The sequence below is a fragment of the Rhinoraja longicauda genome, chromosome 18 (assembly GCF_053455715.1).
Source record: "Rhinoraja longicauda isolate Sanriku21f chromosome 18, sRhiLon1.1, whole genome shotgun sequence".
Lineage (NCBI taxonomy): Eukaryota > Metazoa > Chordata > Chondrichthyes > Rajiformes > Arhynchobatidae > Rhinoraja > Rhinoraja longicauda.
Genome location: NC_135970.1, coordinates 38,605,314 through 38,630,716, shown reverse-complemented (window position 1 = coordinate 38,630,716; position 25,403 = coordinate 38,605,314). Strand labels below are relative to the sequence as shown.

Here is a 25,403-nt window from a genome sequence, read left to right as displayed (position 1 = left end):
AGGATTGAACCCGGGTCCCTGCCGCTGTAAGGCAGCAACTCTACTGGCACTTCTATTACACAATGTAGCATTAAGCCTTCAGCATTTTTAGCTTGCAACAACAAAAACTTATTGCCGTTGAAAAGATCTCCATTTCATCAAAATCCTGTGGAAATATAACTTTGTTACTGCGAGTCTGAAACTCTCGATGTTCCTTCCCTCATTGATACTATTGTCTTTCCAATGCATTCTTCTATGACATGAGGGTTACGGATTTAGAGATACAGCGCGGAAACAGGCCCTTCGGCCCACCGAGTCCGCGCCGCCCAGCGATCCCCGCACATTAATACTATCCTACACACACTAGGGACAATTTTTACATTTACTCAGTCAATTAACCTACATACCTGTACGTCTTTGGAGTGTGGGAGGAAACCGAAGATCTCGGAGAAAAACCACGCAGGTCACGGGGAGAACGTACAAACTCCGTACAGACGGCGCCCGTAGTCAGGATCGAACCCGAGTCTCCGGCGCTGCATTCGCTGTAAGGCAGCAACTCTACCGCTGCGCCACCGTGCCGCCGTTCTTCTGAACACGGCTGTCAGACCAAAGCAGAGCAACCAACGCCTCTCAAATCACTGATGACCAAGTGGTCTGATGCTAAATCTGCTTCCAAATGCCAAGCCTGCTTCTCCTTCATATTCAGCGCCACTGACTACATTTAAGAGGCATTTAGACACGAACCGGCCGGGCACAGAAAGAAGGTGGACACAAAATGCTGGAGTAACTCGGTGGGACAGGCAGCATTTCTGGAGAGAAGGAATGGGCAATGTTTCAGGTGGAGACCCTTCTTCAGACTGATGTCAGGGGAGTGGAAGGAAGTGTACAGATAAGGTAGTGTAAGGTGTGAAAACAGGACCAAGGGAATGGAGATCCATGAAAACGTAGAATAGATCATCGTTAGTTGGGAGAAGGTAACAACAAAGCAGATAAAATGTAGTCGGAGACAGGAAGACTGGTCAGAGAACTGGGAAGGGGATGGAAACAGAGGGAAAGCAAGGGGTTACTTGAAGTTAGAGGAGTCAATGTTCATACCGCTGGGGTGTAAGCTGCTCAAGCGAAATACAAGGAGCTGTTCCTCCAATTTGCGCTGGGCCTCACTCTGACAATGGAGGAGGCCCAGGACAGAAAGGTCAGTGTGGGAATGGGAGAGGGAGTTAAAGTGCTGAGCGACTGAGATATTTATTTATTTATATATATATATATATTTTTAGAGATACAGCGCGGAAACAGGCCCTTCGGCCCACCGAGTCCGCGCCGCCCAGCGATCCCCGCACATTAACACTATCCTACACACATTAGGGACAATTTTTACATTTACCCAGTCAATTAACCTACATACCTGCACGTCTTTGGAATGTGGGAGGAAACCGAAGATCTCGGAGAAAACCCACGCAGGTCACGGGGAGAACGTACAATCTCCCTACAGACGGCGCCCGTAGTCAGGATCGAACCTGAGTCTCCGGCGCTGCATTCGCTGTAAGGCGGCAACTCTACCGCTGCGCCACCGTGCCGCCCTTATATCAGGTAGGTTTAGGCGAAGGTGTTCAGTGAAACGATCGCCGAGCCTGCGCTTGTCTTTCTTCGGTTTAAACCAGCATCTGCAGTTCTATAAGAAGATAACTGCAGATGCTGGTACAAATCGAAGGTATTTATTCACAAAATGCTGGAGTAACTCAGCAGGTCAGGCAGCATCTCGGGAGAGAAGGAATGGGTGACGTTTCGGGTCGAGACCCTTCTTCAGACCCTTCTGCAGTTCTATTGTACACAGGCACAGGAGATGGGCCTAATGTGGGCAAATGGGATTAGTGTAGATGGGCAATAAGCATGGCATGGTCATGGTGGGCCGAAGGGCCCATTTACATGCCGTATCATTCTGTAACTTCATGGTCTCCCGGGCACACCAGGATGTTGAAAGCCAGTGTATCAAATCCAATCACAGCTTGGTTTAGTTTCGCCTAGAGATGCAGCATGGCAATAGGTCCTTTGGCCCACCAAGCCCCCGCCGACCAACGATCGTCCGTTCACACCAGTTCCACGTTATGCCACTTTTTCCATCCACTCCCGACACACGAGGGAACAATTTACAGAGGCCAATTAACCTACAGAATGCGCACGTCTTTGAAATGCGGGAGGAAACCGGAGAACTCGCGCGATAATAGGGAGAACGTGCAAACTCCACGCGGACAGCGCCCGAGGTGGGGATCGAACCTGGGTCTGGGACGCTGTGAGGCAGTGGCCCTACCCGCTGCACCACCGTGCTCACCCCGCCCGGCTGCAAAGGAAACCCATAAATGCTCACCTCAAAGTCAGGGTCTGTATCCCAATCATCGCCATCGTCTGGTGCGGTCACAGAGATAGTCCGGCCTGCAGCTGCTTTCCACATCTGGAAAAGAGATGTCGTTCAGTGTAGTTCACTATCACGGGTACCGAGGTACAGTGAAAAGCCTTTGTTGCGTGCCAACCAGTCAGCGGAAAGACAACACACGATTACAATCGAGCCATTCGCAGTGAACAGATACATGATAAGGGAATAACGTTTAGTGCAAGGTAAAGCCAGCAAAGTCCGATCAAGGATAGTCCGAGGGTCACCAATGAGGTAACATAGAAACATAGAAAATAGGTGCAGGAGTAGGCCATTCGGCCCTTCGAGCCTGCACCGCCATTCAATATGATCATGGCTGATCATCCAACTCAGTATCCTGTACCTGCCTTCTCTCCATACCCCCTGATCCCTTTAGCCACAAGGGCCACATCTAACTCCCACTTAAATATAGCCAATGAACTGGCCTCAACTACCTTCTGTGGCAGAGAATTCCAGGTAGACAGTAGTTCAGCACTGCTCTCTGGTTGTGGTGGGATGGTCCAGTTGCCCGATAACAGCCGGGAAGAAACTGTCCCCGAATCTGGAGGAGTGAGTTGATTTACATCGATTACTACAAAACACGAACCAAACCGAATAAAAGACATGCATTTGCATAGCGCCTTCTACATCCATCCCTGGACATCCAGAGGCCCTTTGCAGCCAGTGGTGTACTGTTTGAAAAACGCAGAGTTAAAAAGGCAATTGTTAATCTGCAGACGTGTCCAACGCAAACACGAAAATGAAAAGAAAACGTACTCCCAGCAGGCAATGCTTCACGACTGCAGGACAGAACGGCAGGTGCTGGTTGGCGTACACCGACGCTCGAACAAAAAACTGGAGTAACTCAGGGGGTCAGGCAGCATCTCTGGGGAGAAGGAATAGGTGACATTTCAGGTCAAAAAACTTCTTCAGACTGATCAATACAACTGATCAATGTTGGCTGGAAGACAAACAATCGCTGGTAGCCGTGTGCAAGAAGAAGCTTTGGAATCTGGTGGGACTTACATTCAAGCTTTTCTATCTCCTACCTGACGGGAGAGGGGAGAAGAGAAGAGAGAATGGCTGGGATGTGAGTGGTCTCTGATCATGTTGGATGCTTTGCCGAGCCAAAGGGAAGTGTAGCTGGGGTAGACGGGCGGGGGGCTGGTGTGTGTGATGTGCTGGGGGCGTACACAGCTCTCTGCCTACGCAATGCCCAAGGTCACGAGTCTCAGTGATGGGGTTTCTCCTGATCCCCAATCACAAATGACCCAGGTTCATCCCGAGACCGCCACCCCTAGCTGTGAACTGCCCTGCCAGAGGAAACATTCTCCCCGTCTCCACCCTGTTTAAACGTTGCTTCACTTCTGGGTGGCACAGAGGTAGACAATAGACAATCGGTGCAGGAGGAGGCCATTCAGCCCTTCGAGCCAGCACCGTCATTCAATGTGATCATGGCTGATCATTCACAATCAGAATCACAATTCCTGCCCACTCCCCATACCCACTGACTCCGCTATCTTTAAGAGCTCTATCTAACTCTCTCTAGAAAGCATCCAGAGAATTGGCCTCCACTGCCTTCTGAGGCAGAGAATTCCACAGATTTACAACTCACCGAGTGAAAACGTTTTTCCTCATCTCCGTTCTAAATGGCCTACCCCTTATTCTTAAACTGTGGCCCCTGGTTCTGGACTCCCCCAACATTGGGAACATGTTTCCTGCCTCTAACGTGTTATAACATATAACATATAACAACTACAGCATGGAAACAGGCCTGTCCGGCCCTACCAGTCCACGCCGACCATTCTCCCTGACCTAGTCTCATCTACCTGCACTCAGACCATAACCCTCCAATCCCCTCCTATCCATATACCTATCCAATTTACTCTTAAATAATAAAATCGAGCCAGCCTCCACCACTTCCACCGGAAGCCCATTCCATACAGCCACAACCCTCTGAGTAAAGAAGTTCCCCCTCATGTTACCCCTAAACCTTTGTCCCTCAATTCTGAAGCTATGTCCCCTTGTTGGAATCTTCCCCACTCTCAAAGGGAAAAGCCTACCCACGTCAACTCTGTCCGTCCCTCTCAAAATTTTAAAAACCTCTATCAAGTCCCCCCTCAACCTTCTACGCTCCAAAGAATAAAGACCCAACCTGTTCAACCTCTCTCTGTAGCCTAAGTGCTGAAACCCAGGCAACATTCTAGTAAATCTCCTCTGTACCCTCTCCATTTTGTCGACATCCTTCCTATAATTTGGCGACCAGAACTGCACACCATACTCCAGATTCAGCCTCACCAATGCCCTGTACAATTTCAACATTACATCCCAACTTCTATACTCGATGCTCTGATTTATAAAGGCAAGCATACCAAACGCCTTCTTCACCACCCTATCCACATGAGATTCCACCTTCAGGGAACAATGCACAGTTATTCCCAGATCCCTCTGTTCCACTGCATTCCTCAATTCCCTACCATTTACCCTGTACGTCCTATTTTGATTTGTCCTACCAAAATGCAGCACCTCACACTTATCAGCATTAAACTCCATCTGCCATCTTTCAGCCCACCCTTCCAAAAGGCCCAAGTCTCTCTGTAGACTTTGAAAATCTACCTCACTATCAACTACTCCACCTATCTTAGTATCATCTGCATATTTACTAATCCAATTTGCCACACCATCATCCAGATCATTAATGTAAATGACAAACAACAGTGGACCCAACACAGATCCTTGGGGCACTCCACTAGACACTGGCCTCCAACCTGACATACAATTGTCAACCGTTACCCTCTGGTATCTCCCATTCAGCCATTGTTGAATCCATCTTGCAACCTCACTATTAATATCCCTTAATAATCTTATAGGTTTCAATAAGAAACCTTCTAAATTCCAGTGTATACAAGCCTAGTCGCTCCAGTCTCTCAACATATGACAGTCCCGCCATTCCGGGAATTAACCTAGTAAACCTACGCTGCACGCCCTCAATAGCAAAAATATCCTTCCTCAAATTTGGAGATCAAAATTGCACACAGTACTCCAGGTGCAGTCTCACTAGGGCCCGGTACAACTGCAGAAGGACCTCTTTGCTCCTATACTCAACTCCTCTTGTTATGAAGGCCAACATTCCATTGGCTTTCTTAGAGTTGCTGCCCTACAGCGCCAGAGACCCGGGTTCCATCCTGACCACGGGCGCTGTCTGTACGGAGATTGCACGTTCTCCCCGTGACCGCGTGTATTTTCCACAGGTGCTGCGGACTCCTCTCACACTCCAAAGGCGTGCAGGTTTGTGGGTTAATTGGCTTTGGTAAATTGTAAATTGTCCCTTGTACGTAGGATAGTGCTTGTGTACGGGGATCGCTGGTTGGCACGGCCTCGGAGGGCCGAAGGGCCTGTTTCCGGGCTGTATCTCTAAACTAAATTTCACTGCGACGTCACAATGCTCCATTATACTTCTGTGCACCAGCCAACATTTTTTGACTGTCAGTCTGAAGAAGGGTCTCGACCCAAAACGTCCCCCATTCCTTCCCTCCAGAGATGCTGCCTGTCCCGCTGAGTTACACCAGCATTTTGTGTCTGTCTTCGGTGTAAACCAGCATCTGCAGTTCCTTCCTAGTAATTTTTACGCTCGAGTCTCGAATGGGATGTTTAACCACACGATCGTTTGACTCGGTGCCAAGAAAACAGACGACTGAGCGATGGATATCATGGCAGAAACCAACATGATTAACCTGCCGCATTGATTCAAGCTTTCCACTTAACCCATTTCATTTGGCCTTTATCTCTGTGGCACGGAGGACATTTTGAAGAGGACATTTAGAAAGAGAGAGTCTCTCAGTGTGGAAACATGCCCTTCAGCCCAACTTGCCCACACTGGCTAACATGCCACTAGTCCCACCTACCTGCGCTTGGCCCATATCCTCCTGAACCTGTTCTATCCACGTACCATGTTTCTCCAACGTTGCGATAGTCCCAGCCTCAACTACCTCCTCGGGCAGCTCGTTCCAAACACCCACCACCCTTTGCGTGAAAAAGTTACCCCTCAGATTCCTATTAAACCTTCCCCCCCCCCTCCCTCCCTCCCTCTCATTTTAAACGTCTGTTTCTCGATTCCCGCTTCTCTGGGCTTTTAATTAACCTTTTCCTGGTAACAGTCAGTAATTTATGTGATCATCTTCCGTCGGCAGATCCAGTATCAGTCACCCTCCTGGCCAAATTCCAGGCACATCCAGAGAGATCACATTTCAAACATTGTTCTCTCCCCATCCGACCGACCACAGTGGAACAAACGACAGTCCATAAACAAAACAGAAACCCTGACCAGTAAAGAATTCCCACTAAACCCACAATTTAAAATAAAAAACAACCCACATTCTTCTGTGCACATATACCACAAATTATTTTCCCCGACATTCTTCTGTGCAGTAGGCAGGAACAGGACGGGTTTTAATGACGAGGTTTTGTAGTTAGTCATTGTAATTCAGAGCTAGCTAATCGGAGGGTGGGGAAGAGAGAGCTAGATAGAGCTCTTAATGATAGCGGAGTCAGGGGGTATGGGGAGAAGGCAGGAACGGGGTACTGATTGAGAATGATCAGCCATGATCACATTGAATGGTGGTGCTGGCTCGAAGGGCTGAATGGCCTTCACCTATTGTCTATTGAAAGGTAGCACTGAAATGTGCATCTGCCTCCCACAAGGAAGAAATGATAGAGAGTACTAACTGGCAGATTCTTCAGTGCCCCTGTCATCTGTAAACTCACCGAGCCCACACACCTCAGCATCGAGGCCCAGTGCAGGCAGACTTAAACTCTGTTCAATTTAAAGACGATGTCTAGTTTAGTTCAGTTTAGAGATACAGCGTGGAAACAGGCCCTTCGGCCCACCAGGTCCGCGCCGCCCAGCGATCCCCGCACACTAACACTATCCTACACACACTAGGGACGATTTTTACATTTACCAAGCCAATTAACCGACATACCTGCACGTCTTTGGAGTGTGGGAGGAAACCGAAGATCTCGGAGAAAACCCACGCAGGTCACGGGGAGAACGTACAAACTCCGTACAGACGGCGCCCGTAGTCAGGATCGAACCCGGGTCTCCGGCGCTGCATTCGCTGTAAGGCAGCAACTCTACCGCTGCGCCACCGTGCCGCCCGATAGGGGGTATTTCTTTGTTTTACACAGAGAGCAGGTGGGTGCCTGGAACACACTGCCAGGGATGGTGGTGGGGGCAGATAGGAGAAGGGCATTTAAGAGTCTTTGGGATGAACAGGGAAGGGAGGTACAGGGAGCCCACAGAGCAAGGTTAGTTTAATTTGGTGTCATATTTGGCACATGGTGGCGCAGTGGTAGAGTTGCTGTCTCACAACGCCAGAGACCCAGGGTTGGACCCTGACTACAGATGAGGGGCAAGCTGCAGAGGACCAATCAACTTACAAACCTTGGGCTGTGGGAGGAAACCGGACCACCTGGAGAAAACCCCACGCGGTCACAAGAAGAACAAGCAAACTCCACACAGACAGCATCCATGGTCAGGGTCCAAGCAGATGTGGCGCTGTCAGGCGGCAACTCCACCGCTGCCCCACCGGTTAGTACTGCGCCAGATGGAAACTCCTTCATCGTTGCATTCTAGATACTTGCCATTCCTTCTCTCCCGAGATGCTGCCTGACCTGCTGAGTTACTCCAGAATTTTGTGAATAAATACCTTCGATTTGTACCAGCACCTGCAGTTATTTTCTTACACTAGATACTTGCCACATCTCACTACAGAACAGGAGCGTTTGTGTGTCCGGTCCAACACTATCCATTTGATGGAGGTAGCTGTCCATTTTGTTTTCTCCCCCCCCATCATTGATGGCCTTTGCTGGGGGACCAACTGGTTGAATTGGCGACAAAACTTCCAAAGGACCTGTCAGTGTTTGCAGAGCGGCGTGGAGAGCAAGACCTCCCCCATATCCTTGCCGCTGAGAATGATGGGGGAACCGGCTAGACGGGGGACGATGGACTGCACGCACACGCGGCAGGCAGCGGGCAGGACTGTTCGGTGAACCTCTGGAACTCCGTCAGCGCCAAAACGTGGCAACACCAGTGTACCGGCTCGGCGAGGAGGTCTGCCGTGTGGTTTTAGACAATAGGTGCAGGAGGAGGCCATTCGGCCCTTCGAGCCAGCACCACCATTCAATGTGATCGTGGCTGATCATTCTCAATCAGTACCCCGTTCCTGCCTTCTCCCCATACCCCCTGACTCCGCCATCCTTAAGAGCTCTATCTAGCTCTCTCTTGAATGCATTCGGAGAATTGGCCACCACTGCCCTCTGAGGCAGAGAATTCCACAGATTCACAACTCTCTGACTGAAAAAGTTTTTCCTCATCTCCGTTCTAAATGGCCTACCCCTTATTCGTAAACTGTGTGGCCCCTGGTTCTGGACTCCCCCAACATTGGGAACATGTTTCCGGCCTCTAATGCCACTTTACCAGGTGCCATGCAAAAACAAAGCAAGTCACTGCAGCTTCGTACGTGTGACAATAATGTATCGCTGAATATCAAAGGATCATTAAATCCCGGGCATCAAGTACTTCTTCCGATCCAATTCCCACCGCATCCAAAAAAAACTGGTAATGTCAGCATTAAACATGCGCGAGGACTAAACATTTTAGTTCTAAACTGCCAATAAACTGGAAAATAAACCTCCACAGAAAAACAACCAACAAAGTTTGATTTTATTCTCCTCCCACTGACAAAACTGGGGGAGTCCAGAACCAGGGGCCATAGTTTAAGAATAAGGGGTAGGCCATTTAGAACGGAGACGAGGAAAAACTTTTTCAGTCAGAGAGTTGTGAATCTGTGGAAATTTCTGCCTCAGAAGGCAGTGGGGGCCAATTCTCTGAATGCATTCAAGAGAGAGCTAGATAGAGCTCTTAAGGATAGCGGAGTCAGGGGGTATGGGGAGAAGGCAGGAACGGGGTACTGGTGTTGGCTCGAAGGGCCGAATGGCATACTCCTGCACCTATTGTCTAAAACTCTGATGGCAGCACAGTGCGTGGGGTTGCTGTCTGACAGCGCCAGAGACCCGGGTTTGATCCTGACTGCGGGTGCTGCCTGTGTGGAGTTTGCACGCTCTCCCCGTTAATGCGTGGGTTTCCTCCGGCTTCCTCCCACATTCCAAAGACGTGCAGGTTTGTCGGTTAATTGGACTCTGTACATGACCCCCTAGTGTGCAGGGAGTGGGTGAAGAGGTGGGCTAACATAGATCTAGTCGGCGTGGACTCAGCGGGCCGAATGGCTTGTGTCCATGCCGAATCTTTAAACCAAACCAATATATGCAGCAACATATTTTGCCAGGCGGCACAGTAAGTAGCACAGCGGTAGAGTTGCTGACTCACAGCGTCTGAGACCCAGGTTCGATCCTGACTAGGGGCGCTGTCTGTACGGAGTTTGTACGCTCTCCCCGTGACCCCGTGAACTACTGCTTCCTCCCACATCCCAAAGACGTGCGGGTTTGTCGATTAATTGGCCTCGTTAAAATGGCCCCCTAGTGCGCGTACGACCGTGCCAGTGTCCAGCGCAGGCCCGGCCTGGACGAAGGCCTGTTTCCACGCTGCATCTCCAAATTAAAGAAAGTCAAATTTTAAATGGAATGGAAAGCTTTATTCCACATCAAGGATTAAGCTTTCAGTGCACAGACCACCTAACCAAGCACATATGTCTCAGAGCTTGACAGGATTAGCTCAGAGCGATGTGGCCAGATGACTCATGGGTGGAGAACCCAACAGCTTTAAGATCCAGGTATTACTTCACATTAACAACGTAGTTGCAGTTTATTATAGAGAGGGGAAAAAAAATCACATTGATGTATTTGTCTGGTTTTTTTTCAATAACCATAAGCATTTGATTTTGCTCATCAACCGAATGAATATCCCTAAGCAGCAGAACATAAAACAATGCCACATAGAACAGCCCACGATGACTGTGCCGAACACTACGTAGTGTAAGAAAATAACTGCAGATGCTGGTACAAATCAAAGGTATTTATTCACAAAATGCTGGAGTAACTCAGCAGGTCAGGCAGCATCTCAGGAGAGAAGGAATGGGTGACATTTCGGGTCGAGACCCTTCTTCAAACTGACTACTACAGACTACAGACTATGAACACCACAGACAGAAAGAACTGCAGATGCTGGTTTATACCAAAGATAGACACACAGTGCCTGGAGAAAGAAGATGGCTGACGTTTCGGGTTGGTGCCCCTCTTCCACCAACCCCAAACCTTCAATCTGAAGAAGGATCCCCGACCGGAACGTGACCTACCCCTTTTCTCCAGCACTTGCTGCCTGACCCGCTGAGTTACTCCAGCACTCTGTGAAACGTCACCTGCCCATGTTCTCCACAGATGCTGCCTGACCTGCTGAGTTACTCCAGCACTTTACATCTATCTATAATGCCAAGTTACTTTCCTGTATATGATGCACATCCCTCCATTCCCTTCACATCCTCCTGCCCATTTAGTCATAGAGTGATACAGTGTGGAAACAGGCCCTTGGACCCAACTTGCCCACACCGGCCAACAATGTCCCAGCTACACTAATGCCAACTGCCAGCATCTGAACAATATCCCTCCAAATAAAGTGGATGAGCTTGAGGCTCAGTTAGTCATGGGCAAGTATGATGTTGTAGGGATCACTGAGACATGGCTACAAGAGGACCAGGGCTGGGAACTGAATATTCAGGGGTACACAACGTATAGAAAAGACAGACAGGTGGGCAGAGGGGGTGGGGTTGCTCTGATGGTAAGGAATGATATTCATTCCCTTGCAAGGGGTGACATAGAATCAGGAGATGTTGAATCAGTATGGATAGAAATGAGAAATTGTAAGGGTAAAAAGACCCTAATGGGAGTTATCTATAGGCCCCCAAACAGTAGCCTCGACTTAGGGTGCAAGTTAAATCAGGAGATAAAATTGGCGTGTCAAAAATGTAATGCTACGGTGGTTATGGGAGATTTCAACATGCAGGTAGACTGGGAAAATCAGGTTGGAAATGGACCCCAGGAAAGAGAGTTTGTAGAGTGCCTTCGAGATGGATTCTTAGAACAGCTTGTACTGGAGCCTACCAGGGAGAAGGCAATTCTGGATTTAGTGTTGTGTAATGATCCTGATCTGGTAAGGGGACTAGAGGTAAAAGAGCCATTAGGAGGCAGTGATCACAACATGATAAGTTTTACTCTGCAAATGGAAAGGCAGAAGGGAAAATCGGAAGTGTCGGTATTGCAGTATAGCAAAGGGGATTACAGAGGCATGAGGCGGGAGCTGGCCAAAATTGATTGGAAGGAGGCCCTAGCAGGGAAGACGGTAGAACAGCAATGGCAGGTATTCCTGGGAATAATGCAGAGGTTGCAGGATCAATTTATTCCAAAGAGGTGGAAAGACTCTAAGGGGAGTAAGAGACACCTGTGGCTGACAAGGGAAGTCAGGGACAGCATAAAAATTAAGGAGAGGAAGTATAACATAGCAAAGAAGAGTGGGAAGACAGAGGATTGGGACTCTTTTAAAGAGCAACAAAAGTTAACTAAAAAGGCAATACGAGGAGAAAAGATGAGGTACGAGGGTAAACTAGCCAATAATATAAAGGAGGATAGCAAAAGTTTTTTTAGGTACGTGAAGAGGAAAAAAATAGTCAAGGCAAATGTGGGTCCCTTGAAGACAGAAGCAGGGGAGTTTATTATGGGGAACAAAGAAATGGCAGACGAGTTAAACCGTTACTTTGGATCTGTCTTCACTGAGGAAGATACACACAATCTCCCAAATGTTCTAGGGGCTGGAGAACCTAGGGTGATGGAGGAACTGAAGGAAATCCACATTAGGCAGGAAATGGTTTTGGGTAGACTGATGGGACTGAAGGCTGATAAATCCCCAGGGCCTGATGGTCTGCATCCCAGAGTACTTAAGGAGGTGGCTCTAGAAATAGTGGAAGCATTGGAGATCATTTTTCAATGTTCTATAGATTCAGGATCAGTTCCTGTGGATTGGAGAATAGCAAATGTTATCCCACTTTTTAAGAAAGGAGGGAGAGAGAAAACGGGTAATTATAGACCAGTTAGTCTGACATCAGTGGTGGGGAAAATGCTGGAGTCAATTATAAAAGACGAAATTGCTGAGCATTTGGATAGCAGTAACGGGATCGTTCCGAGTCAGCATGGATTTACGAAGGGGAAATCATGCTTGACAAATCTACTGGAATTTTTTGAGGATGTAACTAGGAAAATTGACAAGGGAGAGTCAGTGGATGTGGTGTACCTCGACTTTCAGAAAGCCTTCGACAAGGTCCCACATAGGAGATTAGTGGGCAAAATTAGGGCACATGGTATTGGGGGTAGGGTACTGACATGGATAGAAAATTGGTTAACAGACAGAAAGCAAAGAGTGGGGATAAATGGGTCCCTTTCGGAATGGCAGGCAGTGACCAGTGGGGTACCGCAAGGTTCGGTGCTGGGACCCCAGCTATTTACGATATACATTAATGACTTAGACGAAGGGATTAAAAGTACCATTAGCAAATTTGCAGATGATACTAAGTTGGGGGGTAGTGTGAATTGTGAGGAAGATGCAATAAGGCTGCAGGGTGACCTGGACAGGTTGTGTGAGTGGGCGGATACATGGCAGATGCAGTTTAATGTAGATAAGTGTGAGGTTATTCACTTTGGAAGTAAGAATAGAAAGGCAGATTATTATCTGAATGGTGTCAAGTTAGGAGGAGGGGGAGTTCAACGAGATCTGGGTGTCCTAGTGCATCAGTCAATGAAAGGAAGCATGCAGGTTCAGCAGGCAGTGAAGAAAGCCAATGGAATGTTGGCCTTCGTAACAAGAGGAGTTGAGTATAGGAGCAAAGAGGTCCTTCTACAGTTGTACCGGGCCCTGGTGAGACCGCACCTGGAGTACTGTGTGCAGTTTTGGTCTCCAAATTTGAGGAAGGATATTCTTGCTATGGAGGGCGTGCAGCGTAGGTTCACTAGATTAATTCCCGGAATGGCGGGACTGTCGTATGTTGAAAGGCTGGAGCGATTGGGCTTGTATACACTGGAATTTAGAAGGATGAGGGGGGATCTTATTGAAACATATAAGATAATTAGGGGATTGGACACATTAGAGGCAGATAACATGTTCCCAATGTTGGGGGAGTCCAGAACAAGGGGCCACAGTTTGAGAATAAGGGGTAGGCCATTTAGAACGGAGATGAGGAAGAACTTTTTCAGTCAGAGGGTGGTGAAGGTGTGGAATTCTCTGCCTCAGAAGGCAGTGGAGGCCAGTTCGTTGGATGCTTTCAAGAGAGAGCTGGATAGAGCTCTTAAGGATAGCGGAGTGAGGGGGTATGGGGAGAAGGCAGGAACGGGGTACTGATTGATAGTGATCAGCCATGATCGCATTGAATGGCGGTGCTGGCTCGAAGGGCTGAATGGCCTACTCCTGCACCTATTGTCTATTGTCTATTGTCTATTGTCTATTGTCAAACCTGTCCTATCGATGTACCTGTCTAACTGCTCCTTCAATGGTGGGATAGTCCGACATTTAAAAGCCTTTTAAACGCCACTATCGTATCTGGTTCGGCCCCCTTGCCTGACAGCATGTCCCAGCTACCCACCAGCCTCGAAACAAAATAAAACTTACCCCCTCTGACCTTAAAGCTATGGCGTCCAGTATTTAACATTTCTATCCTTCAAAGTTCCCCGGTGTGGGACCAAATAAAGGAATATATTATTATATTATTATTATCCTGTGAATAAAAGATTCTGAGTGTGTCGCCTACCTGTGCCTTTCATAATCTTATAAACTTCAACCAGGCCATTCCACAGTCTCCAATTCTTCAGGAAAACTGTATAGCTCACACTCTCTAATCCAGGCAGATTCATAATAATAATAATAATAATGCATTTTATTTATATAGCGCTTTTCATATACTCAAAGACGCTTTACAGAGATTTTGAGAACATAGGGAAATGAATAAATAGATAAATAAGTAAATAAATAAACGAACAGAGAAAGGAGACAGAAGGTGAGGTGACCTTCAGTGGTTGAAGGCAGTACTGAACAGGTGAGACTTCAGCGATGTTTTGAATGTGGTGAGTGTGGGGGAGTCTCTAACGGTTTGGGGTAGTGAGTTCCATAGGGTGGGAGCAGCGATGGAGAAAGCCCTGTCCCCCCAGGATCTGAGTTTGGTCCGGATGTGGGGAGATAGGAGATTGGCAGCGGCAGAGCGGAGGGTGCAGGTGGGAGTGTGCCTGTGGAGGAGGTCGGTCAGGTAGGATGGGGCCAGGTTATGGAGGGATTTGTAGGTTATGAATGATCTAGTCTACATTTCCCTTGATCATCGTCCCCTTTGATGTCTCGTTTCCCTCTCCCCCCACTCTCGGTCTGAAGAAGGGTCTTGACCCGAAACATCACCCATTTCCTTCTCTCCAGAGATGCTGCCTGACCCGCTGGGTTACTCCAGCATTTTGTGTCTAGCTTCCTGGTAGACCTCCACTGCAACCTCTCCAAAGCCCCAACATCCTTCCTGAAAAAGAGCAGACCAGAACAGCACACAATCCTCCACACGAAACCCGACCAAAGTTTGATAAAGCTGCCACTTGACTTACTGACTCTCATACTCACTACCCAAAATACACCTTCTCACCTTCCACCCCCCTCATTCTCACCTTCCACCCCACCAGCCAGCGGATCCAACAAATCATCCGCAAACATTTCCGTCACCTACAACGGGACCCCACCACTGGCCATATCTTCCCATCCCCTCCCCTTTCTGCGTTCCGCAGAGACCGTTCCCTCCGTAACTCCCTGGTCCACTCGTCCCTTACTACCCAAACCTCCCCATCTCCGGGCACTTTCCCCTGCGACCGCACGAGCTGCAACACCTGTCCCTTTACCTCCCCCCTCAACTCCATCCAAGGACCCAAACAGTCTTTCCAGGTGAGGCAGAGGTTCACCTGCACCTCCTCCAACCTCATCTATTGCATCCGCTGCTCTAGATGTCAACTTATTTACATCGGCGAAACCAAACGCAGGCTCGGCGATCGCTTCGCTCAACACCTGCGCTCGGTCCGCGTTGGCCAATCTGATCTCCTGGAGGCTGAGCACTTCAACTCCCCTTCCTACTCCCAGTCTGACCTTTCTGTCATGGGCCTCCTCCAGTACCATAGTGAGGCCCACCGGAAATTGGAGGAACAGCACCTCATATTTCACCTGGGCAGCTTGCAGCCCAGTGGTATGAACATCGACTTCTCCAACTTTAGATAGTTCCTCTGTCCCTCTCTTCCCCTCCCCCTTCCCAGATCTCCCACTGTCTTCCTGTCTCCATCTATATCCTTCCTTTGTCCCGCCCCCCTGACATCAGTCTGAAGAAGGGTCTCGACCCGAAACGTCGCCCATTCCTTCTCTCCTAAGATGCTGCCCGACCTGCTGAGTTACTCCAGCATTTTGTGAATATAAACCCCAAAATACAAACACGTAATTCAATGTAGAGTATTACTCAGCTTAAACGGTCATCTCGGCCTGAATCTTGGTCCCAATTAGCCGATGCTTTATGCTAAGTGTGTACCTGTTATCAGACTTGCCCATCACACAGGAATAGTTTCTTGGCAGCAACCCTATCAATCCCACTTAAATTCTTGAAGAGGTCCCAAAACGATTATACAGTATACAAATGCAAGCCAATTCATGTTAGGACTATAGGGAAAAAAAACCTTGCAGATGCTGGTTTAAATCGAAGAAGGTAGACACAAAATGCTGGAGTAACTCAGCGGGTCAGGCAGCATCACTGGAGAGAAGGAATGGGTGATGTTTCGGGTCGAGACCCTTCTTCAGACTGAGAGTCAGGGGAGAGGGAAACGAGACATCAAAGGGGATGATGCTCAAGGAAAATTCGAGACCCGAAACGTCATCCATTCCTTCTCGCCAGAGATGCTGCCTGACTCGCTGAGTTACTCCAGCATTTTGTGTCTACCTTCATGTTAAGACTACATCCTAGAGATTCATTTAAGCCCAACATGTAAAACTGTTGCAGTTAAACATGAAAGTTAAAACTGCTTTAGGCTTCATTAATGCAGCTGATGTTTACAACACAGAAAATTGAATTGAATCAACATTATTTTATATAAACTAAGTTTACATTTCCTGCTTCTATGTTTGTTTCTCGTGCAATGTGCATTGTCCAGCTGCCTACTGGCTAGCACACGACAGCTTTTCACTGTACCTCAGTACACGTGACAATAAACTAAACTGAAACTAAACTAAAACTGAACATGAATCACTAAAAGTTTGATAATAATCCAAAACATTACTTACAATAAAGTTAGGGATGGCTTTCCTTCTTAAAACATGTGCAGCCACAACCAGAGAGCAGTGCACAAACTACTGTCCACCTCTTTGGTGACCCTTGGAATTCTCTGCCTCAGAAGGCAGTGGAGGCCAATTCTCTGAATGCATTCAAGAGAGAGCTAGATAGAGCTCTTAAGGATAGCGGAGTCAGGGGGTATGGGGAGAAGGCAGGAACGGGGTACTGACTGAGAATGATCAGCCATGATCACATTGAATGGCGGTGCTGGCTCGAAGGGCCGAATGGCCTCCTCCTGCACCTATTGTCTATTCTTTTCACAAAATGCTGGAGTAACTCAGCAGGTCAGGCAGCATCTCCTGAGATGCTGCCTGACCTGCTGAGTTACACCAGCATTTTGTGAAATAAATACCTTCGATTTGTACCAGCATCTGTAGTTATTTTCTTACACTACTCGGACTATCCTTGATCGGACTTTGCTGGCTTTACCTTGCACTAAACGTTATTCCCTTATCATGTATCTATCTACACAGTGTAAATGGTTTGATTGCAATCACGTGTGGTCTTTCTGCCGACTGGATAGCACGCAACAGAAGCTTTTCACTGTACCTCGCTCGGCACACGGTGGCAATAAACTAAACAGAACTGAAAGTGAACTGAACTCCTCTCCCGTCTCCAACAGTAGATAGTATTCAGATACAAAAACAACAAACGGATCATTATTGACAATGATCTAACTTTTGCAGAGCAATTATGTGCAAAGCAGGCTGTACACATTTCTGCAACAAAGTACTATTTCAGCATTGTCAGAGGGTATGAATGCCCTGAAGTTAGCGGTCTCTCCCTCTGCTGTGTACCTCTCTCAAATTGACATTTTAAAATCTCCCAAGAAATACAGTAGTTTGAACAGTGAAGGAGGAGGTATCTTGGTGTTTGAGCCAACGTTCCTCTCTCAAATGGACATTCCAATAACAGATTGTCTGCTCATTGCCTCCATTACCTCTGCTGGAATTCGGTGTACACACGGTCTGCTCTGACCAGACTTCTTCAGTTGTTGAGTTGAGGGGAGGGGGGAAAGGGGAGGGGGGGAAATGGGAGGGGGAAAGAGGAGGGGGGAGGGGGAGGAGGGGGAGAGGGGAAGGAGGGGGAGAGGGGAAAGGGGAGGGGGAGAGGGGAAAGGGGAAAGGGGAAAGGGGAGGGGGAGAGGGGAGAGGGGAAGGGGGAGAGGGGAAAGGGGAGGGGGAGAGGGGAAGGGGAAAGGGGAGGGGGAGAGGGGAAAGGGGAGGGGAGGGGGAGAGGGGAGGGGGAAAGGGGAGGGGGAGAGGGGAAAGGGGAGGGGGAGAGGGGAAAGGGGAGGGGAGGGGGAAAGGGGAGGGGGAAAGGGGAGGGGGAGAGGGGGGAAGGGGGAGATGGGAGGGAAAAGGCGCTATGCAAATGCAAATGCAAATCTCTCTCTGATCGTCCCCAAAACGCTGGTGCGGTTTGTGTTGATTCTTTGACGCACCCGGAATTATTAACATTCAATGGAAAAACATAGCAACACATTTTTGCAATTCTATAATTAAGACACAACTATGTAACAGGAAAAAGGGTGTTTTTGTTTGTTCAAATAAGCTAACAACAAAGCCTGGTTCAGGGTCCTCCAATTACCTCCAGGTTTGGAAACCCAGGCTGTCTGTGGCCTGTCTGAGTTTGCAACAGGAGTCGGGCACATCCCAACAGGAAGAGACGTGGGAATGAAATGTGGTTTCACCCCCTTGTTGCAAAGTGCTGGGTCTGACCACAGTGGGTCTGTCAGCGTCAGCCCCAGCCCCCAGCCTCAAGCCCCCAGCCCCAGCCCCCAGCCTCAAGCCCCCAGCCCCAGCCTCAAGCCCCAAGCCCCCAGCCCCAGCGTCAGCCCCAGCCTCAAGCCCCCAGCCCCCAGCCCATAGCCCCAGCCCCCAGCCCATAGCCCCAGCCCCCAGCCCATAGCCCCAGCCCATAGCCCCAGCCCATAGCCCCCAGCCCCAGCGTCAGCCCCCAGCCCCAGCCCCAAGCCCCAGCCCCCAGCCCATAGCCCCAGCCCCCAGCCCCCAGCCCATAGCCCCAGCCCCCAGCCCATAGCCCCAGCCCCCAGCCCCCAGCCCATAGCCCCAGCCCCAGCGTCAGCCCCCAGCCCATAGCCCCAGCCCCAGCCCCCAGCGTCAGCCCCCAGCGTCAGCCCCCAGCCCCCAGCCCCAGCCCCAGCCCCCAGCCCCAGCCCCCAGCCCCAGCCCCAGCCCCCAGCCCCAGCCCCAGCCCCCAGCCCCAGCGTCAGCCCCAGCCCCCAGCCCCAGCCCCAGCGTCAGCCCCAGCCCCCAGCCCATAGCCCCAGCCCCCAGCCCCAGCGTCAGCCCCAGCCCCCAGCCCCAGCGTCAGCCCCAGCCCCCAGCCCCAGCCCCCAGCCCATAGCCCCAGCCTCAAGCCCCCAGCCCATAGCCCCAGCCCCCCAGCCCATAGCCCCAGCCTCAAGCCCCCAGCCCCAGCCCCCAGCCTCAAGCCCCCAGCGTCAGCCCCCAGCCCCAGCCCCCCGCCCATAGCCCCAGCCCCAAGCCCCCAGCCTCAAGCCCCCCAGCGTCAGCCCCCAGCCCCCGCCCATAGCCCCAGCCCCCAGCCCCAGCGTCAGCCCCCAGCCCCCACCCTCAGCTGCCAGACTGGACAGCGACAGCTCACAAACCCCCTCCCTCGCTTCCTCACTCCCTCCCCCCTCCCTTCCTCCTCCCTTCCTCCTTCCCTCTCTCCCCTGAGTCTCGGTTCCCAGACAGAGAGGGAAGAAGCGGCCGCAGTGACCGCAGTCAAACAAAGCGCTTGTAGCCAAATACACAGCGCAGGGGCAGGGCTTGGGGACAAGGGGAGAGAGGGGGGGGGGGGAGAGGGAGAGAGGGGGGGGGGGAGAGGAGAAAGAGAGGGGGGGGAGAGGAGAAAGAGAGGGGGGGGGGAGAGGAGAAAGAGAGGGGGGGGGAAGAGAGGGGGGGGGAAGAGAGGGGGGGGGGAGAAAGAGAGGGGGGGAGAAAGAGAGGAGGGGGAGAAAGAGAGGGGGGGGGGAAGAGAGGGGGGGGAGAGGAGAAAGAGAGGGGGGGGGAGAGGAGAAAGAGGGGGGGGGGGGGGAGAGGAGAAAGAGAGGGAGGGGGGGAGGAGAAGAGAGAGGGGGGGGGGGGGGGGAGAGGAGAAAGAGAGGGGGGGGGGGAGAAAGGGGGAGAGAAAGAGAGGGGGGAGAGTGGAGGGTGAATCTCCCCGGGTGTAACTAACACACCCTGGCTTGCAGATATAATAACCAGGCTTCAAGCAGAATCATGATCAGGATCATGAATAGAAACAGAATCGATCAGAAATAGAAACAGAATGGGGATGAGAATCAGAACTATTGTCTATAACCCCTTCCTCCTCCACCCCCCACCCTCCCCTCCCCTCCCCTCCCCCTCCCCTCCCCTCCCCCTCCCCTCCCCTCCCCTCTCAAAGAAATGTATCCCAGAACAGGAATTGCAACTTCCCATCTTGTCTCTAGGTATGTAGCAACCTACACACCCACCCAGGGACAACAGGACAAGGTGTGTGGGATCCCTCTCTCTCTGACCTCCAAACCACAAGCCTGCATTCACTTACCTTGTACTCGAAGTTCTGCTGGGTTCCTCCCTGTTTTACTTCTTCTCTTTTAATTCTTCTCTTTTAATTCTTCTCTCTCTCTCTCTCTCTTCCCAATCTCTCTTGATGCTGGGATCCTTTGGTCGCAGTTTCCGTCTCTGCCCACATACACATACACTTCCTGCACAGATCACGTGTTTGAATCAGCTGTTCCCATTTTCCAACATCCCTCTGGTTTCCAGAGACAGCTCCATGCATCGTCCATTCCAAGACCTGCCTGTTCCCTCCCTCCCTCCCTCCCCTTGAAATGAACACCAAATGAAATTCAGAGAGATTTGGAGAAATTCAGAGAGTCTGGACAAATCTTTTGTTTGTTTTTATGTCTTGTTTGCTCTGTAAAGCGTCTTTGAGTATCCTGAAAAGCACTATATAAATTAAATGTATTATTATTATTATTTATAAAATGAAGCTGCAAAGATTTTATTCTCTTGCAAAGGAATTGCACTTTATTCTGTCTTCTGTCTTAAAACTGTTACACAATTTGTTTCGTTGGATTGTTGTTGTTTAAATTAATACTGACTAGCTAATTAAATTATTGCATCGTATGGGAGGCGCATTCCCAATCTCGTTGTACCTCTGTACAATGACAATAAAGACATATTGTATTGTATATTGCATTGCATTATATTGTATTGTATATTGTATTGTATATTGTATTGCATTGTATATTGTATTGTATATTGTGTATTGTATATTGTATTGCATTATATTGTATTGTATTGTACATTGTATTGTATATTGTATTGTATATTGTATTGTATATTGTATTGTGCCTTTTGCAGCATCTAACTGAACATCTAGCTCAAATATTTTACAGGTTTTATCCCCCCCCCCCCCCCCCCCCAATATATTTTGTTTTTAGCCCCTGATGCTTAATGTTCCATTTTATAGCGTGGTACAGCTGGTTGGTAGATCTGCTGCCTCACAGTACCAGCGGCCCAAGTTCGGTCCTGCTGTCTGCATGGAGTCATTATGCGCGCATGTTATCCCTGTGACCTCGTGGGTTTCCTCCGGGCGCTCCGGTTTCCTCCCACATCCCAAAATCCACATTAGTCAGAAAATGGTGTTAGGTAAACCGTTGGGACTGAAGGCAGATAAATCCCCAGGGCCTGATGGTCTGCATCCCAGAGCACTCAAGGAGGGGGCCCTAGAAATCGTGGATGCTTCAGTGATCATTTTCCAATGTTCTCTCGGCCAGTTCCTGTGGACTGGAGGGTAGCCAATGTAACTCCACTTTTTAAGAAAGGAGGGAGAGAGAAAATGAGGAATTGCAGACCAGTTAGCCTTACATCGGTAGTGGGGAAGATGCTGGAGTCGATTATTAAAGATGTTGTAGCAGCGCGCATTTGGAAAGCAGTGCCGTCGGAAGCACTAGCTTCTGGTAGGGCCACCCATGGCGGTAAGGTCGAGGATGAGGCTCCAGACTAAGAACGGTCCAACCCACAAGACCTGAACGGCAGACCAGGCGGACAAAGCTATCTTGAACTCAGCGGCTGTGAAGGCGGATGAAGGCTGCAGCAGATCTATCAGCTCCAATCATCTTGGTTCCCTTGCCATTGGAATTAGTTGGTTGATTTGTGAAGGACCGCGTGCTTCTTGGAGTGCAACATCAAGTACACGTTAAACAAACACACGCATAGGTGTCTTCGTTCCGTGAGCGGCACAAAACTTCACTCAAGACTTTCAGCGATGGGGGGAAGGGTAACGAGGGCAGGAGACGTGATGGCTGGAAGCTCCTAGTCAAGAACCGGCACATACTTGATTCAATCGCTCAACTTTGGAAAAACAATGGAACGTAGATCATCATCCTCGAACTCGAGGGATAACTACGACTCTACAATGCTGCCAAATTTCATTAGGCTTTAGAGATAGATTTTTTTAGATTTAGAGATGCAGCGCGGAAACAGGCCCTTCGGCCCTCCGAGTCTGTGCTGCCCAGCGATCCCCGCACACTAACACTATCCTACGCACACTAGGGACAATTTTTACATTTACCCAGTCAATTAACCTACATACCTGCACGTCTTTGGAGTGTGGGAGGAAACCGAAGATCTCGGAGAAAACCCACGCAGGTCACGGGGAGAACGTACAAACTCCGTACAGACGGCGCCCGTAGTCAGGATCGAACCTGAGTCTCCGGCGCTGCATTCGCTGTAAGGCAGCAACTCTACCACTGCGCCACCGTGCCGCCCTTACAAGATACAAGGCCACCGAGACATCCAGCGATCACCCTATACACTAATACCATCCGACACGCCAGGGACAATTGTTTTACCAAAGCCATTTAACCTACAAGCCTGTACGTCTTTGGAATGTGGGAGGAAACCGGAGCACCCGGAGAAAACGCACATGGTCACAGGGAGAACGTACAAACTCTCTACTGAGTCAGAATCGAATCTGGGTCTCTGGCGCTGTAAGGCAGCAGCTCTACAACTACGTCATTGTGCCGAACTATTCTGTACCCTGTTGTACTCCTGTATAGTATTACCCGATTTAATAGGATGCCTTGCAAATAAAAGCTTTTCACTGTATTTCACTACATGCAACAATTATAATACATTTGAATATAGAAGAGTACAACACAGAAACAGGCCCTTCAGCCCACACTGTCTGTGCTGAACATGATGCCAAGACCAACTCTTATCGGCCTGCACATAACCCATATCCCACCATATGTATTTGCCTATCCAAATGTCTCTTAAATGCCTCCATAATATCTATTCCAGGTTCTCTTTGTATTTTAAAAACTCATCCTACATCCCCTTTAAACTTTGCCCCTCTTGCGTTAAACCAATGCCCTATCGCCTAAACCACAGTTTAAGAATAAGGGGTAGGCCATTTAGAACGGAGATGAGGAAAAACTTTTTTTAGTCAGAGAGTTGTGAATCTGTGGAATTCTCTGCCTCAGAAGGCAGTGGAGGCCAAGTCTCTGAATGCATTCAAGAGAGAGCTAGATAGAGCTCTTAAGGATAGCGGAGTCAGGGGGTATGGGGAGAAGGCAGGAATGGGGTACTGATTGAGAATGATCAGCCATGATCACATTGAATGGTGGTGCTGGCTCGAGGGGCCAAATGGCCTACTCCTGCACCTATTGTCTAAATGCCTGCATAATATCTGCCTGCACCACCACCCCTTGGAACCTATTCCAGGTTCTCTTTGTATTAAAAAGTCATCCTACATCCCCTTTAAACTTTGCCCCTCTTGCGTTAAACCAATGCCCTATCGCCTTTGACATTTCCATCCGAGGAGAAAGGTTCTGTCTGCCTCAACTACGCGTCTTATAATTTTATACACTTCTTTCCCCAGTGCCCTGTGTGTTGCCAATGTGTTTACTTTCGCTGTGCAACGTGCCAGGATCTGCCTGCCTGTGCGGGATTGAACATGCTGTGTGGCTCGACGCAAGTTGTCTTTATTAATGAAGTCCCTTGTTAGTTTAATGAGCATGTTATCCTCTTGGTCTTGACCCGAAACATCACCCATTCCTTCTACCCAGGTGGCAGATTTTGTTCAGTTCAGTTTTAGTTTAGGGACCCGAACCACTTTCACTTGAACTGCCTAAGTAGACTCCTTCACATCAGGTGGCAGGACAAAATTCCCGACATTGTCTTGGAACGGGCCAGAATCCCCAGCGTCCACACCCTCCTACGGAAAGCCCAAGCCAGATGGACAGGCCACGTCGTCAGAATGCCCGAGAGTCGACTGCCAAAACAGCTTCTGTATGGAGAACTGTGTCAGGGCAAGCGCTCAGTAGGAGGACAGAAGAAACGGTTTAAGGACTGCCTCAAAGACTTGGACATCAACCTCAGCACTTGGGAGTCTCTTGCTCTGGACCGTCCAACCTGGTGTAGCAAGCTCACCACAGGAGCCCGTGCAGCAGAGAACAGACGCACTGCAGAGGCCCAGAGGAAACGCACCGCGCGCAAGGCCCGGGCTACCTCCACTTCCACTGCAGCACCCATCCACTTGTGTCCTACGTGTGGGTGTGCCTTGCGGGCCCGGATTAGCCTCACCAGTCACTTCCGGACCCAGTCACCAATCCTCCAACTGAAAGTGAAGTCATGGTCATCTTCCAACCCGAAGGACGAACAACAACAGTTTAGGGATACAGCAGGGAAACAGGCCCACTGAGGCAGCGGAGACCAGCAATCCCCGCACATTAGTTCTATCCTACAGACACTTGGGACAATTTACAATTTTACCAAAGCCAATTAGCCTACAAACCTGTATGTCTTTGTAGTGTGGGAAGAAACCAGAGCTCCTGGAGAAAACCCGCACGGTCACGGGGAAAACGTACAAGCTCTGTACAGACAGGATCGAACCCGGGTCTCGGCATTTTCCTGACATCATTTTCCATCAAAACACAAAGTGCTGGAGTAACTCAGCGGGTCAGGCAGCATCTCTGAAGGGAAGGAATAGATAGGTGGTGTTTTAGGCCGGGATTCTTGTGTCTGGGTCAGAGCATAGTCGAAGAGGAGAGCAGTAGGAATAGACAATGGCAGGAGTAGGCCATTTGAGCCAGCACCGCCATTCAATGTGATCATGGCTGATCATTCTCAATCAGTACCCCGTTCCTGCCTTCTCCCCATACCTCCTGACTCTGATATCCTTAATCAGAGGAGCAGTGAGAGAGGGTCTCACAGAACTCCCATCAGAGAGAGAAGAGTCAAAGTCAGTTCAGTTTATTGTTACGTGTACCGAGGAACAGTGAAAAGCTTTTGTTGAACACAAACCAGTCAGCGGAAAGACAATCCACGATTACAATCGAGCCATCCAGTGTACAGATACACAATAAAGGAATAACATTTAGTGCAAGATAAAGAATAACATTTAGTGCAATTAACGATAGTCCAAAGGTCTTCAATGAGGATAGTAGCTCTGCTCTTTAGATATTAAAAGAACGGATCAGTTGCCTGGTAACAGCTGGGAAGAAACTGTCCCTGAATCTGGAGGTATACATTTTTATATTTGTGTACCTCTTGCCTGATGGGAGAGGGGAGAAGACGGAATAACCAGGCTGTGACAGTGGCCATACT

General features: G+C 49.4%; 1 protein-coding gene across 1 annotated transcript in view; it reads right to left on the bottom strand.

Moving 5' to 3' along the window:
• Positions 1–20,477, bottom strand: part of LOC144602425 (src substrate cortactin-like) — a 50,696-nt gene extending 30,219 nt beyond the window's left edge. Inside the window, 2 exon segments of the mRNA XM_078415539.1 lie at positions 2,342–2,425; positions 20,332–20,477. Of these exon segments, the coding sequence (XP_078271665.1) occupies positions 2,342–2,425 (84 nt within the window). The 5' untranslated portion in view covers positions 20,332–20,477.
• Positions 20,478–25,403: the final 4,926 nt, after the last annotated feature.